General features: G+C 44.9%; 1 protein-coding gene across 4 annotated transcripts in view; it reads left to right on the top strand.

Moving 5' to 3' along the window:
- The first annotated feature begins 84 nt into the window (after positions 1-84).
- Positions 85-16,633, top strand: part of wiza (WIZ zinc finger a) — a 22,230-nt gene continuing 5,681 nt past the window's right edge. Inside the window, exons 1-12 of one of the 4 annotated variants that reach the window (XR_006833294.1) lie at positions 87-185; positions 497-573; positions 721-808; positions 1,029-1,484; positions 1,717-2,103; positions 2,300-2,722; positions 2,893-3,077; positions 10,723-10,897; positions 11,172-11,398; positions 12,102-12,348; positions 12,506-12,671; positions 12,888-13,255. Coding sequence is in view for 1 of the 4 variants with exons in the window: in XM_046312561.1 (XP_046168517.1) it covers positions 787-808; positions 1,029-1,484; positions 1,717-2,103; positions 2,300-2,722; positions 2,893-3,077; positions 10,723-10,897; positions 11,172-11,398; positions 12,102-12,348; positions 12,506-12,671; positions 12,888-13,080 (2,481 nt within the window). In the remaining 3 variants the exon portion in view is untranslated. Of the gene's footprint in view, positions 186-496; positions 574-717; positions 809-1,028; positions 1,485-1,716; positions 2,104-2,299; positions 2,723-2,892; positions 3,078-10,722; positions 10,898-11,171; positions 11,399-12,101; positions 12,349-12,505; positions 12,672-12,887; positions 13,971-16,633 lie in introns of those variants that run through there. The other 3 variants (XR_006833292.1, XM_046312561.1, XR_006833293.1) reach the window with 3 other exon arrangements.

The raw sequence follows: 16,633 nt of genomic DNA, 5'->3' as shown, positions 1-16,633 counted from the left end.
ATGACACCACATTATATTATATTTTTTTAATGTTCAATCGATGGATTTAAAGGACTTTTAATTTGTATGAGTAAATATTTTGACCCGGAAACGATTGCTGTAAACTCTTCACAGGCGCTGATGGTGGAACATGGGTTAAATTGTCGAGTTAAATTATTCAAGAGGATAATCTAGGTATATTTTCGGTGAGTTCTGGTCTGTTTAACTAGTTAAGTTCTTAGCTACCTATCATGTCTTATTGTGAAGTATCCTCTTCTCTGACAAATCCAGTTTTCAACAAACCTAGCTATCTAGCCAGCAAGCTAACGTTAGCTAGCAAAGTGCATTTAGCTAACAAACTACAATACCAGTTTACATATTATTTACGTATTATTTTGCTAAATTGCTAGATAGCCAAGATGTGGAGTTGTATTTTCAAATCGTTATGGCAGCTAGCTAGCTAGCGAGCTTACAATCTAAGCAAATGAACTCCTATCTCTGTTTACATGTATTGAAGGGGAACTCAGCTCAGCTGCTGTTGCTGGTCTGAGTGTCATTCAAGAAGTTTGACAGCCCTTGAGTTGGAACTGACTGGTAACTTACATTATGACCAAATCAGAGTGGTCTGAATTGACTGGATGCGCATGCTGTTTCATTTACTTTCTAACCAATGAGCTGCTAAGACATACACCATATGTTTTCTATCCATTTTCCCCCTCTCAATTATCTTATGTACAGAAGAAGACAACATCCTAGGCTAGTTCCATCTTCAACTCTGGAATCAAAGTCATCTAGTCACCCGCACTCATGGAGAACACAAAAGAAGAGGGTAAGAACAAAGAGGAAAAGAGAAGGTGTGCATGAATTATAGTCTGAGCCAGTTGGAACCATTTTTGATTAGAAGCATAGTTTTGCCTCAGATTCAGAATGTCTCTGGATTTACACTCCTTACTCTTACTATTTCCTCTGCACCACTTACTCTCTTCCCTTCCTCCTCTCTTCTTCCCTTCCTCCTCTCCTCCCTCCCTCCTCTCTCTCTTGTCCCTCAGCCCTGGCCCCGGTTATGTGTGAGGTGTGCGGGACCTACTTCGAGACGCGGCGGGGTCTCTCCAGTCACGCCAGACTCCACCTCCGTCAGCTCGGCGTGGCTGTCTCGGACAACAGCGGAGCTCCCATTGACTTACTCTACCAGCTGATTCAGGACAGGGACGGTTCCATGCACCCACCCAAACCCATCTACTCTTCACCCAAAAAACCCAAGGGGTCAGGGACACTCATCTCCCAGAAGGAGTCACCTCTCGGGGGTAGGGTCAAAGTAGTGACAACTCCACAGAATAATATATCCAAGGTAGCTCGTAAAGGGACAGTTTTGGCCAAGCCTCGGCAGTCTTCCATGTCGTCGTTCCTAACAGCAGGCAAGACACCATCGGCCTCAGGGGGAGCGAGCCTGGCCCCGGCCAAGCCTGCCTGGGCACCGCAGGAGACGGATGCCCCTCTCACCCTGGGTAAGTCTCAGCCTGGGTGTTTTCCATTGGAGTGGATATTTGAAGTGTTCCGTTATTAGATGTTTGTCATCAGGAAGTCACATATTAGGCCTATTATATTTGTGGAATTGAACGTTGTACCATTACATGTATACAGATAGATATTTCTGTTCTTATGTAATGACATTATTAACCTCAAGTATAACATGGCACTTTCTAACACCAGTCTCTGGATCCTCCCCTGCCTCTACAGCGATGGACACCAATGACGAGGTGCATGTGTGCCAATTGTGCGGCGCCTGGTATGAGTCCCGCAAAGGCCTGGCCAGTCACTGCCGGGCCCACTTGCGCCAGTTCGGCATCACCGAGAACACAGAGACGAAAGGAGGACCAATAGAATTCCTCTACCAGATCATGGAAGCGGAAGACCTCCAACCTATAGCAAGTGAAGGTCTCAACGTCTATAACCCTTCTATGTCTTCTAACTCTAACAAACGGCCCTCCGGCTCTGGTTCGTCCACATCGCCTGCTATACATAAAGGATCCCCCTCCTCCTCCCTTCACCAGCCTCCCTCCAACAAACGGCCCAAGCCCTCCGCGTCAGAAGGAACTGCTCCACAGGATCATAGGCTCAGCACGGGTGAGTTTCAAATGATTTTTAAAGGGGCAATCTGTGATTGGTACATCCATTTAGTTTAAGTCATATTTTAAGTCAAATTTAGTCATTTTAGTTTAAGTCATTTTAAAAGGAAGTCACAATTCAAAGAACAGAACAAGAAAAGGTAAATGATAAAACCTCATGTTGGTTCATCAAAAACAAATTATTTGAAATACAGGTGAGTTCACCTGTGTCTTGTGCGGTGAGGAGTTTGAGAACCGCAAAGGCCTAGCAAGCCACTCCCGCTCTCACCTGCGCCAACTCGGTGTCACCGACCTCCTGGGCAAGGCGTCGGCCATCGACACGGTCCAGCAGCTGGTCAGCAGCGGTGTGCTTGCGGCCGCTGCATCGGTACGACCCGGTAACACCACCACCAAGACCCCTTCTAGATCCCCAGCTAACGCCCACCTCAGCCCCTTGGCCTCCAGCCACAATCCCAGGTCCAAGGCCAAGAAGGGCTCCACCCTGGTCTATCCCAAGCCGGAGCCCCTGGAGATGGAGCTGGGTGTGGGGTTCTCCAGTCCGCTTGGGGGGTACAGCAGCAGTAATGGATCTCAGGGTTCTCAGAAGTGGGCCAAAAATGGCCAGTCCTTCAACTCCGGTAAGATGAGGGTCCTATCTTTTTGACCAAGTGGTATACATTCTGTGGTTTCTAATTTGTTTGATGTAAAACTGCACTCAGACCATTGACCATCCATTCAGTCAAAGCAGCATAGCTAAATGCAGAGACATGTCAAGGGACAAATCCCTCCCTCCCTTTCCCTTCCCCAGGTTCAGACCAGGAGCTCATGATCACCTGTGAATTCTGTGGCCAGTTCTTTGACAGCCGCAAGGCCCTGTCCTGCCACGCCCGCTCCCACCTGCGCCAGCTGGGAGTCATGTGGTCTGTCAACGAGTCGCCCATCGACCTGTTGAGAGACATCCTGCTGAAGGAGGGAAGTGCCACTGCCACCCAGGTGAGTGCGTGTATGTGTGCAGTCCAGTTGGCAATGGAGGGCAGGTCAATATCTCGTCATGTGCTACCTACCGGCTGCAGTTGTGCCCTCGAGCAAGGCACTAAGGGGCGAATCATAACTTCTGCTTAAAGGGTAACTCTCAACCCCAATTTCAGCCCAACCTCTTCAAATAAAATAAAAATGCTTTGAGGTGAGAAGTTTTGGGTGGGGGGAATTTCCTCATAAATATTCATTTTGAGGGTAGGTAAACATAGTTTTACCTGATCTCAACACTTTCTCACTAAAGCATACTTACCAGAAGTCCACTGGCACGCTCTGATAATACAATTATGTGCATCGTAAGCAAATATGACTGGACAGTTAATACCCGCAAAACATCAGTCTCAATGTCAACAGTGAAGAGGCGACTCCGGGATGCTGGCCTTCTAGGCAGAGTTGCAAAGAAAAAGCCATATTTCAGACTGGCCAATAAAAATAAAAGATTAAGATGGACAAAAGAACACAGACACTGGACAGAGAGATGGCTTTTTATTTGCAACTCTGCCTAGAAGGCCAGCATCCCGGAGTTGCCTCTTCACTGTTGACGTTGAGACTGGTAATATTTAATGAAGCGGCCAGTTGAGGACTTGTGAGGCGTCTGTTTCTCAAACTAGACACTCTAATGTACTTGTCATCTTGCTCAGTTGTGCACCGGGGCCTCCCACTCCTCTTTCTATTCTGGTTAGAGCCCGTTTGCGCTGTTCTGTGAAGGGAGTAGTACACAGCATTGTACGAGATCTTCAGTTTCTTCGCAGTGTCTCACATGGAATTGCCTTCATTTCTCAGAACAAGAATAGACTGATGAGTTTCAGAAGAAATTCCATTGTTTCTGGCCATTTTGAGCCTGTAATCGAACCCACAAATGCTGATGCTCCAGATACTCAACTAGTCTAAAGAAGGCCAGTTTGAATTGCTTCTTTAATCAGACCAGCAGTTTTCAGCTGTGCAAACATAATTGCAAAAGGGTTTTCTAATGATCAATTAGCTTTTTCAAATGATAAACTTGGATTAGCTAACACAACGTGCCATTGGAACACAGGAGTGATGGTTGCTGATAATGGGCCTCTGTACGCTTATGTAGATATTCCATAAAAAATCTGCCGTTTCCAGCTACAATAGTCATTTACAATATTAACAATGTCTACACTGTGTTTCTGATTAATTTGAAGTTCTTTTAATGGACAAATTTTTTTGAATTTCTTTAAAAAACAAGGACATTTCTAAGTGACCCCAAACTTTTGTGTGTGTGAGAGTATACATGCATACAGTTGAAGTTGGAAGTTTACATACACCTTAGCCAAATACATTTAAACTCCTCAGTTTTTCACAATTCCATTTAATCCTAGTAAAAATTCCCTGTCTTAGGTCAGTTAGGATCACCATTTTATTTTAATTTGAAATGTCAGAATAATAGTAGAGAGTGATTTATTTCAGCTTTTATTTATTTAATCACATTCCCAGTGGGTCAGAAGTTTACATACACTCAATTAGTATTGGCTAGCATTGCCTTTAAATTGTTTAACTTGAGTCAAACGTTTGGGTAGCCTTCCACAAGCTTCCCACAATAAGTTGGGTGAATTTTGGCCCATTCCTCCTGACAGAGCTGGTGTAACTGAGTCAGGTTTGTAGGCCTCCTTGCTCGCACACTCTTTTTCAGTTTTGCCCATATTTTCTATGGAATTGAGGTCAGGGCATTGTGATGTCCACTCCAATACCTTGACTTAGTTCTTAAGCCATTTTGCCACAACTTTGGACGTATGCTTGGGGTCATTGTCCATTTGGAAGGCCCATTTGCGACCAAGCTTTAACTTCCTGACTGATGTCTTGAGATGTTGCTTGAATATATCCACGTAATTTTCCATCCTCATGATGCCATCTATTTTGTGAGATGCTCTAGTCCCTCCTGCAGTAAAGCACCCCCACAACATGATGCTGCCACCCCCGTGCTTCATGGTTGGGATGGTGTTCTTCGGCTTGCAAACCTCCCCCTTTTTCCTCCAAACATAACGATGGTCATTATGGCCAAACAGTTCTATTTTTGTTTCATCAGACCAGAGTACATTTCTCTAAAAAGTACGATCTTTGTCCCCATGTGCAGTTGAGAACCGTAGTCTGGCTTTTTTATGGTGATTTTTGAGCAGTGGCTTCTTCCTTGCTGATTGGCCTTTCAGGTTATGTCGATATAGGACTCGTTTTTCTGTGGATATATAGATATTTTTGTACCTGTTTCCTCCAGCATCTTCACAAGGTCCTTTGCTGGAGTTCTGAGATTGATTTGCACTTTTCGCACCAAAGTACGTTCATCTCTAGGAGGAAGAACGCGTCTCCTTCCTGAGCGGCATGACGGCTGCGTGGTCCCATGGTGTTTATACTTGCGTACTATTGTTAGTACAGATGAACGTGGTACCTTCATGCATTTGGAAATTGCTCCCAAGGATGAACCAGGCTTGTGGTGGTCTACAATTTTTTTTCTGAGGTCTTGGCTGATTTCTTTGGATTTTCCCATAATGTCAAGCAAAGAGGCACTGAGTTTGAAGGTAGGCCTTGAAATACATCCACAGGTACACCTCCAATTGACTCAAATGATGTCAATTAGCCTATCAGAAGCTTCTAAAGCCATGACATAATTTTCTGCAATTTTCCAAGCTTTTTAAAGGCACAGTCAACTTTGTGTATGTAAACTTCTGAACCACTGGAATTGTGATACAGTGAATTATAAGTGAAATATTCTGTCTGTAAACAATTGTTGGAAAAATGACTTGTGTCATGCACAAAGTAGATTTTCTAAGCGACTTGCCAAAACTATAGTTTTTTAACAAGAAATTTGTGGAGTGGTTTTAATGACTCCAGCCTAAGTGTATGTAAACTTTCAACTTCAGCTGTATATATATACATACAGTATATATACACACACACACCTCTCTCATCTGCCCATCTGTATGTTGGAGAACTCCCAATCATCGAGCCATGAGTCAACTGTTTTAGTTTTTCACCTGACCACCATGGTCATCTTCTTGCTACAATGGATGTAGCTACGAATTTAAATGTAGAATCCTCATAGCTATGTGTATTTTTCTTCGTAAAAGCACAAATATGTATGAAACAGTAAACAAAAACATTGAATTTGGTCATATGCGGAAATGTGCCTTTACTGCCCTTTGAATTTTTGTTTAACGTCAGCAACGACACAAAAACGACACAAAAAATAACAACGAGGCTAAATACAAGGGGTCAATGTGCGGAGTCAATGTGCGGGGGTGAAGGTTAGTTGAGTGCATAGATAATGAACAGAGTAACAGCAGCTTGTGTGTGTAGGTGTGTGTGACATGAATATGCACATGTGTATGTCCGTATGTGTGACATGAATATGCACATGTGTATGTCCGTGTGTGTGACATGAATATGCACATGTGTATGTCCGTATGTGTGACATGAATATGCACATGTGTATGTCCGTGTGTGTGACATGAATATGCACATGTGTATGTCCGTGTGTGTGACATGAATATGCACATGTGTATGTCCGTGTGTGTGACATGAATATGCACATGTGTATGTCCGTGTGTGTGACATGAATATGCACATGTGTATGTCCGTGTGTGTGACATGAATATGCACATGTGTATGTCCGTGTGTGTGACATGAATATGAACATGTGTATGTCCGTATGTGTGGTGTCAATATACATGGGTCTGTATGTCCCTGTGTGTGGCGTCAATATACATGGGTCTGTATGTCCGTATGTGTGACATGAATATGCACATGTGTATGTCCGTATGTGTGGCGTCAATATACATGGGTCTGTATGTCCGTGGGTGTGGCGTCAATATACATGGGTCTGTATGTCCGTATGTGTGACATGAATATGCACATGTGTATGTCCGTATGTGTGGCGTCAATATACATGGGTCTGTATGTCCGTGGGTGTGGCGTCAATATACATGGGTCTGTATGTCCGTGTGTGTGGCGTCAATATACATGGGTGTGTATGTCCGTGTGTGGCGTCAATATACATGGGTCTGTATGTCCGTGTGTGTGGCGTCAATATACATGGGTGTGTATGTCCGTGTGTGTGGCGTCAATATACATGGGTGTGTATGTCCGTGTGTGTGGCGTCAATATACATGGGTGTGTATATACATGGGTGTGTATGTCCGTGTGTGTGGCGTCAATATACATGGGTGTGTATGTCCGTGTGTGTGGCGTCAATATACATGGGTGTGTATGTCCGTGTGTGTGGCGTCAATATACATGGGTGTGTATGTCCGTCAATATACATGGGTGTGTATGTCCGTGTGTGTGGCGTCAATATACATGGGTGTGTATGTCCGTGTGTGTGGCGTCAATATACATGGGTGTGTATGTCCGTGTGTGTGGCGTCAATATACATGGGTGTGTATGTCCGTGTGTGTGGCGTCAATATACATGGGTGTGTATGTCCGTGGTGTGTATGTGTGTATGTCCGTGTGTGTGGCGTCAATATACATGGGTGTGTATGTCCGTGTGTGTGGCGTCAATATACATGGGTGTGTATGTCCGTGTGTGTGGCGTCAATATACATGGGTGTGTATGTCCGTGTGTGTGGCGTCAATATACATGGGTGTGTATGTCCGTGTGTGTGGCGTCAATATACATGGGTGTGTATGTCCGTGTGTGTGGCGTCAATATACATGGGTGTGTATGTCCGTGTGTGTGGCGTCAATATACATGGGTGTGTATGTCCGTGTGTGTGGCGTCAATATACATGGGTGTGTATGTCCGTGTGTGTGGCGTCAATATACATGGGTGTGTATGTCCGTGTGTGTGGCGTCAATATACATGGGTGTGTATGTCCGTGTGTGTGGCGTCAATATACATGGGTGTTATGTCCGTGTGTGTGGCGTCAATATACATGGGTGTGTATGTCCGTGTGTGTGGCGTCAATATACATGGGTGTGTATGTCCGTGTGTGGCGTCAATATACATGGGTGTGTATGTCCGTGTGTGTGGCGTCAATATACATGGGTGTGTATGTCCGTGTGTGGGTGTGTATGTCCGTGTGTGTGGCGTCAATATACATGGGTGTGTATGTCCGTGTGTGTGGCGTCAATATACATGGGTGTGTATGTCCGTGTGTGTGGCGTCAATATACATGTCCGTGTGTGTGGCGTCAATATACATGGGTGTGTATGTCCGTGTGTGTGGCGTCAATATACATGGGTGTGTATGTCCGTGTGTGTGGCGTCAATATACATGTGTGTATGTCCGTGTGTGTGGTGTCAGTATGCATGGGTGTGTATGTCCGTGTGTGTGGGTCAATATACATGGCGTCAATATACATGGGTGTGTATGTCCGTGTGTGTGTGGTGTCAGTATGCATGTGTGTGTGTGGGGTCAATATACATGGGTGTGTATGTCCGTGTGTGTGTGGTGTCAGTATGCATGTGTGTGTGTGGGGTCAATATACATGGGTGTGTATGTCCGTGTGTGTGTGGTGTCAGTATGCATGTGTGTGTGTGGGGTCAATATACATGGGTCTGTATGTCCGTGTGTGGCGTCAATATACATGGGTCTGTATGTCCGTGTGTGTGTGGCGTCAATATACATGGGTCTGTATGTCCGTGTGTGTGTGGCGTCAATATACATGGGTCTGTATGTCCGTGTGTGTGTGGCGTCAATATACATGGGTCTGTATGTCCGTATGTGTGGCGTCAATATACATGGGTGTGTATGTCCGTGTGTGTGGTGTCAATATACATGGGTGTGTATGTCCGTGTGTGTGGCGTCAATATACATGGGTGTGTATGTCCGTGTGTGTGGCGTCAATATACATGGGTGTGTATGTCCGTGTGTGTGGCGTCAATATACATGGGTGTGTATGTCCGTGTGTGTGGCGTCAATATACATGGGTGTGTATGTCCGTGTGTGTGGCGTCAATATACATGGGTGTGTATGTCCGTGTGTGTGGCGTCAATATACATGGGTGTGTATGTCCGTGTGTGTGGCGTCAATATACATGGGTGTGTATGTCCGTGTGTGTGGCGTCAATATACATGGGTGTGTATGTCCGTGTGTGTGGCGTCAATATACATGGGTGTGTATGTCCGTGTGTGTGGCGTCAATATACATGGGTGTGTATGTCCGTGTGTGTGGCGTCAATATACATGGGTGTGTATGTCCGTGTGTGTGGCGTCAATATACATGTCCGTATGTGTGTGGCGTCAATATACATGGGTGTGTATGTCCGTGTGTGTGGCGTCAATATACATGGGTGTGTATGTCCGTGTGTGTGGCGTCAATATACATGGGTGTGTATGTCCGTGTGTGTGGCGTCAATATACATGGGTGTGTATGTCCGTGTGTGTGGCGTCAATATACATGGGTGTGTATGTCCGTGTGTGTGGCGTCAATATACATGGGTGTGTATGTCCGTGTGTGTGGCGTCAATATACATGGGTGTGTATGTCCGTGTGTGTGTGGTGTCAGTATGCATGGGTGTGTATGTCCGTGTGTGTGTGGTGTCAGTATGCATGTGTGTGTGTGGGGTCAATATACATGGGTGTGTATGTCCGTGTGTGTGTGGTGTCAGTATGCATGTGTGTGTGTGGGGTCAATATACATGGGTGTGTATGTCCGTGTGTGTGTGGTGTCAGTATGCATGTGTGTGTGTGGGGTCAATATACATGGGTCTGTATGTCCGTGTGTGGCGTCAATATACATGGGTCTGTATGTCCGTGTGTGTGTGGCGTCAATATACATGGGTCTGTATGTCCGTGTGTGGCGTCAATATACATGGGTCTGTATGTCCGTGTGTGTGGCATCAATATGCATGTGTGTGGCGTCAGTATGCATGGGTGTGTATTTCCGTGTGTGTGGTGTCAGTATGCATGTGTGTGTGTGTGGGGTCAGTAAGCATGGGTGTGTATTTCCGTGTGTGTGGTGTCAATATGCGTGTGTGTTGGTGTGTCAGTGTAGTGAGTGTGTGGTTAGAGTCCAGTGAGTGTACTTCAAGCCTGTACAAGAGAGTGATTATTAATAACATAAGGGGGTCAATGTAAATAGTCTGGGTAGCCATTTGATTAACTGTTCAGCGGTTTTATGGCTTCGGGGTAGAAGCTGTTAAGGAGCCTTTTGGTCCCAGACTTGGTGCTCCGGTACCACTTGCAGAGAGAACAGCCTCTGACTTGGGTGGCTAAAGTCTTTGACAGTTTTTTTTTAGGGCCTTCCTCTGACTTGGGTGGCTGAAGTCTTTGACAGTCCTTCCTCTGACTTGGGTGGCTGAAGTCTTTGACAGTCCTTCCTCTGACTTGGGTGGCTGAAGTCTTTGACAGTCCTTCCTCTGACTTGGGTGGCTGAAGTCTTTGACAGTCCTTCCTCTGACTTGGGTGGCTGAAGTCTTTGACAGTCCTTCCTCTGACTTGGGTGGCTGAAGTCTTTGACAGTCCTTCCTCTGACTTGGGTGGCTGAAGTCTTTGACAGTCCTTCCTCTGACTTGGGTGGCTGAAGTCTTTGACAGTCCTTCCTCTGACTTGGGTGGCTGAAGTCTTTGACAGTCCTTCCTCTGACTGGGGGCTGTGATGGCAAAAAACCTGTTGAACTGGATCAATAAAGATGTATTGTGTTGTAGGTCAAGAGGGAGCCATCGTCCTCTCACTCCAGCGCCGACCCGGCCTGGGCCAATCACAGGAGGTTCTCGGAGCCTTCGTGGGCTCCCCAGGGCTCTAAGAGGACTTTCACTCCTCCACTGGACTACTCCCTCAACGACAAGCCTTCCCCTGATAAGAATGGATCCTCTCAGTCTGGTAAACTAACAGTGCTCACGCCTGACCAGCAGATCTCAGCCAGGCTATTTGTTGCAGGCAACTGTTTTCCATTGCAGCTGTGATGGCAATTGTATTTAGCAGGAGCTCTTTCCAAAGGTGACTGATTCCATTATTAGTAAAAAAATATATATAATAAAAATCAACTCTGTAACCTGCCTAATAATTAGTGCTGAAATAGAAACGTTTATCACACGAAACGCTTCAACTGTCAAATGTCTGTTTTTAACCCCCCTGTCCTCTTCTCTCGTTCCAGCCGGGGATGCGTGCTGTGAGCTGTGCGGCTTTGACTTTGAGAACCGCACGGCGCTGGCGAGCCACGCCCGGGCACACCTCCGCCAGCTGGGGGTTAAGGAGTGGAGGGCAGAGGGTGTGAAGGCCTCCCCCATCGAGTTGCTCAGCGCCTGGATCCAGAGGCAGCCCCACAAGGCCGCGGAGATCCACCGCCAGTACCGCGACGGTGACCGCAACATCAGGTTTAAGGTGAGTGTTACATCATCTATTACAAACTGGGTGGTTCGAGCCCTGAATGCTGATTGGCTAATAGTCATGGTATATCAGACCATATACCACAGGTATGACAAAACATTTATTTTACTGCTCTAATTACGTTTGTAACCAAGTTATAATAGCAATAAGGCACCTCGGAGGTTTGTGGTATATGGCCAATATACCACGGCTAAGGGCTTTGTCCAGGCACTCCACGTTGCATCGTGCATAAGGACAGCCCTTAGCTGTGGTATATTGGCCTTATACCACACCCTCTCTGGTGTTATTGGTTAAGTATAGCGCCCATTAAGTTTGGATCTAATTGCTCTGTGGCAGTGGCGCTGATCACCGAATCTTGGATTAAAAGCAAGTGACAATCACATCCCCTCAAGTGCGTGACGTTTAGGCACTTTCCAGCTGCTTAGTTCTGTGACAGGAGTGCTTCAACTCTCAGTCTCGGAGAGCGGCTGGGTTTCGTCCTTGCTTTTCTAAACAGTAGCTGAGGCTTGGGGAGACGAGATGAGTGGACAGATATTGATTTAAATTGAGAGCAAAGTGGCAGGTTGACACCAATAGAATAACAGTGGTCTGTAGTTGCTAACATCAGCCTCTGTGTGTGCTGTATGCTATTTCTACTACCAATCCAACTTAGAGGGAAAACTATTTCACCAACACTTGATTTCTTTTCCCCTTCCAGAGGAACGCCCCGTCCCACTTTCCCTCCACAGACTCAAGCTCCTTCCCCTCGGGAGCCCAGAGGGCTGTGGGGCTGGGCCGCAGGGCGGGCCGAGAGGTGGCCAGGGTCGCTGGGGGTTCGTCCAGGGCAGCTCAAGGTCAAAGGTCACAGGGGGAGACGGGACACTCGTCATATCACCATCATACCGTCACTCATACGCAGTCCCAGGGGGCTAGAGGAGACTTCAACCACATACGCTCTCCTAGAGGTGAGAGATGGAAACCGACTCAAACGTGCATGTGCACATACACACACACACACACACACACCCCCTACAGAACTTTCTACCCGTTTTCCCTCTGATAAAACCAACGTTAAGCTATGGTAGACTCTGATTTGAAACCCCTTTCCAACCCGTCTGCCAGGTTTTGAGCGGCGGGTCCCTAAACACACCGCCCATACGGAGGGAGCAGAGGGGGACGGCGGCTCTCAACATCCCCCCCGGTCAGGAAACATCCCTTCCCTGGTTCCCAGGCCTCCCTCCACTCCTCTGGTCAAACAAGTGGGCAAAGAGTACACCCTCAAGTGCAGGTGAGCTGATTGCCAAAATGCTGATAGTTTGATGTACGCTGAACTCAGATTGCCTGAGGTCACACACTTGTATGATTTATTATTGGCATCGTACGAGGGTCTCTGCACTACAGGTTCCACAATGTTTCACAGAAAGTGGTTTAAGCGCTGGACTGTTTGTATATTAATATTAACCAACCTTCTCTCTCTTGCTTTCTGTTCTATTCCATCCCTCAGGTTCTGTGAGGCAGTGTTCCATGGATCTCAGTCAGTACAGGAGGACTGGATCAGACACCTGCAGAAACACATCCTGGACCTCCGCTTCAACAAGGCCTGTCCTCCCCCTGACCCAGAACGGCCCCTGGTCCCGGGCATCGAACCCTCAGCCACCACCACCACCCCGGTCCTTCTGGCACCACTGGTGGTTTAAATGGTTCACTACTATGGCTACAGTCACTGCATTTCCCTTATTACCACTTAGTTGGATCGTCTTATCTGTTGTTCATCTGTTTGTTTTCCTCAAAGGACTGTTGAACTCAGTCTACACTGTGGTAAAAACACCTAATAAGGTGTGTGTGTGTGTGTGTGTGTGTGTGTGTGTGTGTGTGGGGGGGGGTGCGCGTTAGTTTATTTATTCAGCGTTAAAGGAATGACTTGGTTTGAATGATAACTGCACAAAGTGGATATACTGTAGCACTAGTCTTGTCCACCAGCTGTGTCTCTCTCTAGCTGTTAGCCTGGGGATAAGGTTAGTGTAGCACAGACAGTTAGCCTGGGGATAAGGTTAGTGTAGCACAGACATATCTGTACCAGCCTCATAACAACTCTAGAGGGCCTACTTGGGCCAGTTGAAGAAGTCTACTTTCAGTAACTACTCTTGCTGGGTTAACTTAGACAAGGAGTCAAACAAACTAACATTCATTCACCATGACACATTCATACCACTTAGTAGTCTAGCAATGGTTACATTCCATGTCTTTATTGGGATGTTTATTGCACATTGCTTTCATAGAAACCTAAATTCATAGTAGTCTGACATTGGATGGAATGGGTTTCCATAGACTGTAGTCAGTGATGTCACTGAAGAAGTAAGGCAAAGCCTGTTCGAGCATTAAATACATCCCCCTTGTTTCAACTGTTCCAAAGCAGTGTGGCATTATAGGTTGCATTGCAGAATAGCAGGGAAGGAAGCATGTTCACTTTTGAATTATGGTCTGAAATGTCCCTATTGTACAGGAATTTGTATTAGATTTTTTAATGAATTCTGTTTTTAAATGTAGAACTGTTTTCTGAAGTAAATAAATATAAGACGAGGTTTTATATTTGTCTTGAATTCTTCTGTAATTAGTGGTTTGAAGACTGCAGAGCCAGACAGAATACCAGGACGTGTACTCAGAGCATGCGCTGACCAGCTGGCAAGTATCTTCACTGACGTTTTCAACCTACAGTGCCTTCAGAAAATATTCGCATCCCTTGACTTTTTCCACACTTTAATATGCCATTTAGCAGATGCTTTTATCCAAAGCAACTTACAGTCATGTGTACATACATTCTACGTATGGGTAGTCCCGGGAATCGAACCCACTACCCTGGCGTTACAAGCGCCATGCTCTACCAACTGAGCTACAGAACCACACTTTCTTGTGTTACAGCCTGAATTTAAAATGTCTTACACACAATACCCCATAATATCAAAGTGTAATTATGTTTTTTGACATTTTTACAAATTCATTAAAAATTGAAAGCTGAAATGTATTAAAACCCTTTGTGATGGCAAACCTGAATAAGTTCAGGAGTAAAACGTGTCTTAACTCACATAAGTTGCATGGTGTAATAATTTGTGCAATAACAGTGTTTAACATGATTTTTGTATGACTACCTCATCTCTGTCCACCACACATACAATTACCTTTAAGGTCCTTCATTCGAGCAGAGAATTACCAAACACAGATTGAACGACAAAGTCCAGGGAGGTTTTCCAATGTCACGCAAAGGGCACCTATTGGTAGATGGGTAAAAATAAAAATGCAGACATTGAATATCTCTGAGCATGGTGACGTTATTCATTACACTTTGGATGGTGTATCAATGCACCCAGTCATTACAAAGTTACAGGCGTCCTTCCTAACTCCGTTGCCAGCGAGGAAGGAAACCACTCAGGGATTTCACCATGAGACCATTGGTGACTGAAATAGTTACAGAATTTAGTGGCTGTGATAGGAGAAAACTGAGGATGGATCAACAACATTGTAGTTACTCCAGAATACTAACCTAAATGACAGAGTGAAAAGAAGGAAGCTTGTACAGAATAAAAAATATTCCAAAATATGCCATCCTGTTTGCAATAAGGCACTAAAGTAAAACTGCAAAAATTGTTACAAATAAATTAACTTTCTGTCCTGAATACAAAGTGTTATATTTGGGGCAAATCCAACACATCTCATCACTGAGTACCATATTTTCAAGCATGGTGGTGGCTGCACAATGTTATGGGTATGCTTGTCATCAGGCAAGGACCAGGTAATTGTTTAGGATAAAATAAATGGAATATAGCTAAGCACAAGCAAAATCCTAATGATACATCAGATGACCTGGCCTCCACAATCACCCAACCTCAACCCAATTGAGAGGATTTGGGATTAGTTGGACCAAAGAGTGAAGGAAAAGCAGCCAACAAGTATTCAGCATATGTGGGAACTTCTTCAAGATGGTTGGAAAAGCATTTCAGGTGAAGCTGGTTGAGAGAATGCCAATAGTGTGCAAAGCTGTCATCAAGGCAAAGGTTGGCTACTTCTAGAATCTCAAATATAAAATATATTTTGTGTCGTTGAACACTTTTTTTGTTACTACATGATTCCATATGTGTTATTTCATAGTTTGATCTCTTCACTATTATTCTGCATGTAGAAAATAGTACAAATAAAGAAAAACCCTTGAATGAGTAGGTGTGTCCAAACTTTTGACTGGTACTGTATACACTACCGTTCAAAAGTTTAGGGTCACTTAGAAAAGTCATTGCATCCTGGAGTCGCCTCTTCCCTGTTGACGTTGAGACTGTTTTGCGGGTACTATTTAATGAAGCTGCCAGTTGAGGACTTGTGAGGGGTCTGTTTCTCAAACTAGACACTCTAATGTACTTGTCCTCTTCCTCAGCTGTGCACCGGGGCCTCCCACTCCTCTTTCTATTCTGTTTAGCGGTAGTGCGCTGTTCTGTGAAGGGAGTAGTACACAGCGTTGAACGAGATCTTCAGTTTCTTGGAAATTTCTCGCATGGAATTGCCTTCATTTCTCAGAACAAGAATAGACTGACGAGTTTCAGAAGAAAGTCTTTGTTTCTGGCCATTTTGAGCCTGTAATCAAACCCACAAATGCTGATGCTCCAGATACTCAACTAGTCTAAAGAAGGCCAGTTTTATTGCTTCTTTAACCAGAACAACAGTTTTCAGCTGTGCTAACATAATTGCAAAAGGGTTTTCTAATGATCAATTTAAAATGATAAACTTGGATTAGCTAACACAATGTGCCATTGGAACACAGGAGTGATGGTTGCTGATAATGGGCCTCTGTACGTCTATGTAGATATTCCATAAAGAATCTGCCGTTTTCAGCTACAATAGTCATTTACAACATTAACAATGTCTACACTGTATTTCTGATCTATTTTATTTTATTTTAATGGACAAAAAATGTGCTTTTCTTTCAAAAACAAGGACATTTCTATGTGACCCCAAGCTTTTGAGCGGTAGTGTACTGTAGATTCTGTATACTGTATATCTACTTTTTTTTAAATCTTCAACTCTGCATTGTTTAAAAAGGACAAGTAAGTAAGCTTTTCACTGTTAGTCTACACCTGTTGTTTACAAAGCATGTGACTGATACAATTTGATTTGACTGATTTGAGGTCAAGACATCAGTAATGTATTTTCCAAGGTTCCTTGTCTAATGAAATTAGGCTGAGACTACAATGTAAATAAATCCAACAG

Source organism: Oncorhynchus gorbuscha, linkage group LG18 (assembly GCF_021184085.1).
Source record: "Oncorhynchus gorbuscha isolate QuinsamMale2020 ecotype Even-year linkage group LG18, OgorEven_v1.0, whole genome shotgun sequence".
In the NCBI taxonomy this organism is placed as follows: domain Eukaryota; kingdom Metazoa; phylum Chordata; class Actinopteri; order Salmoniformes; family Salmonidae; genus Oncorhynchus; species Oncorhynchus gorbuscha.
This window is presented reverse-complemented; position numbering and strand designations above follow the sequence as displayed.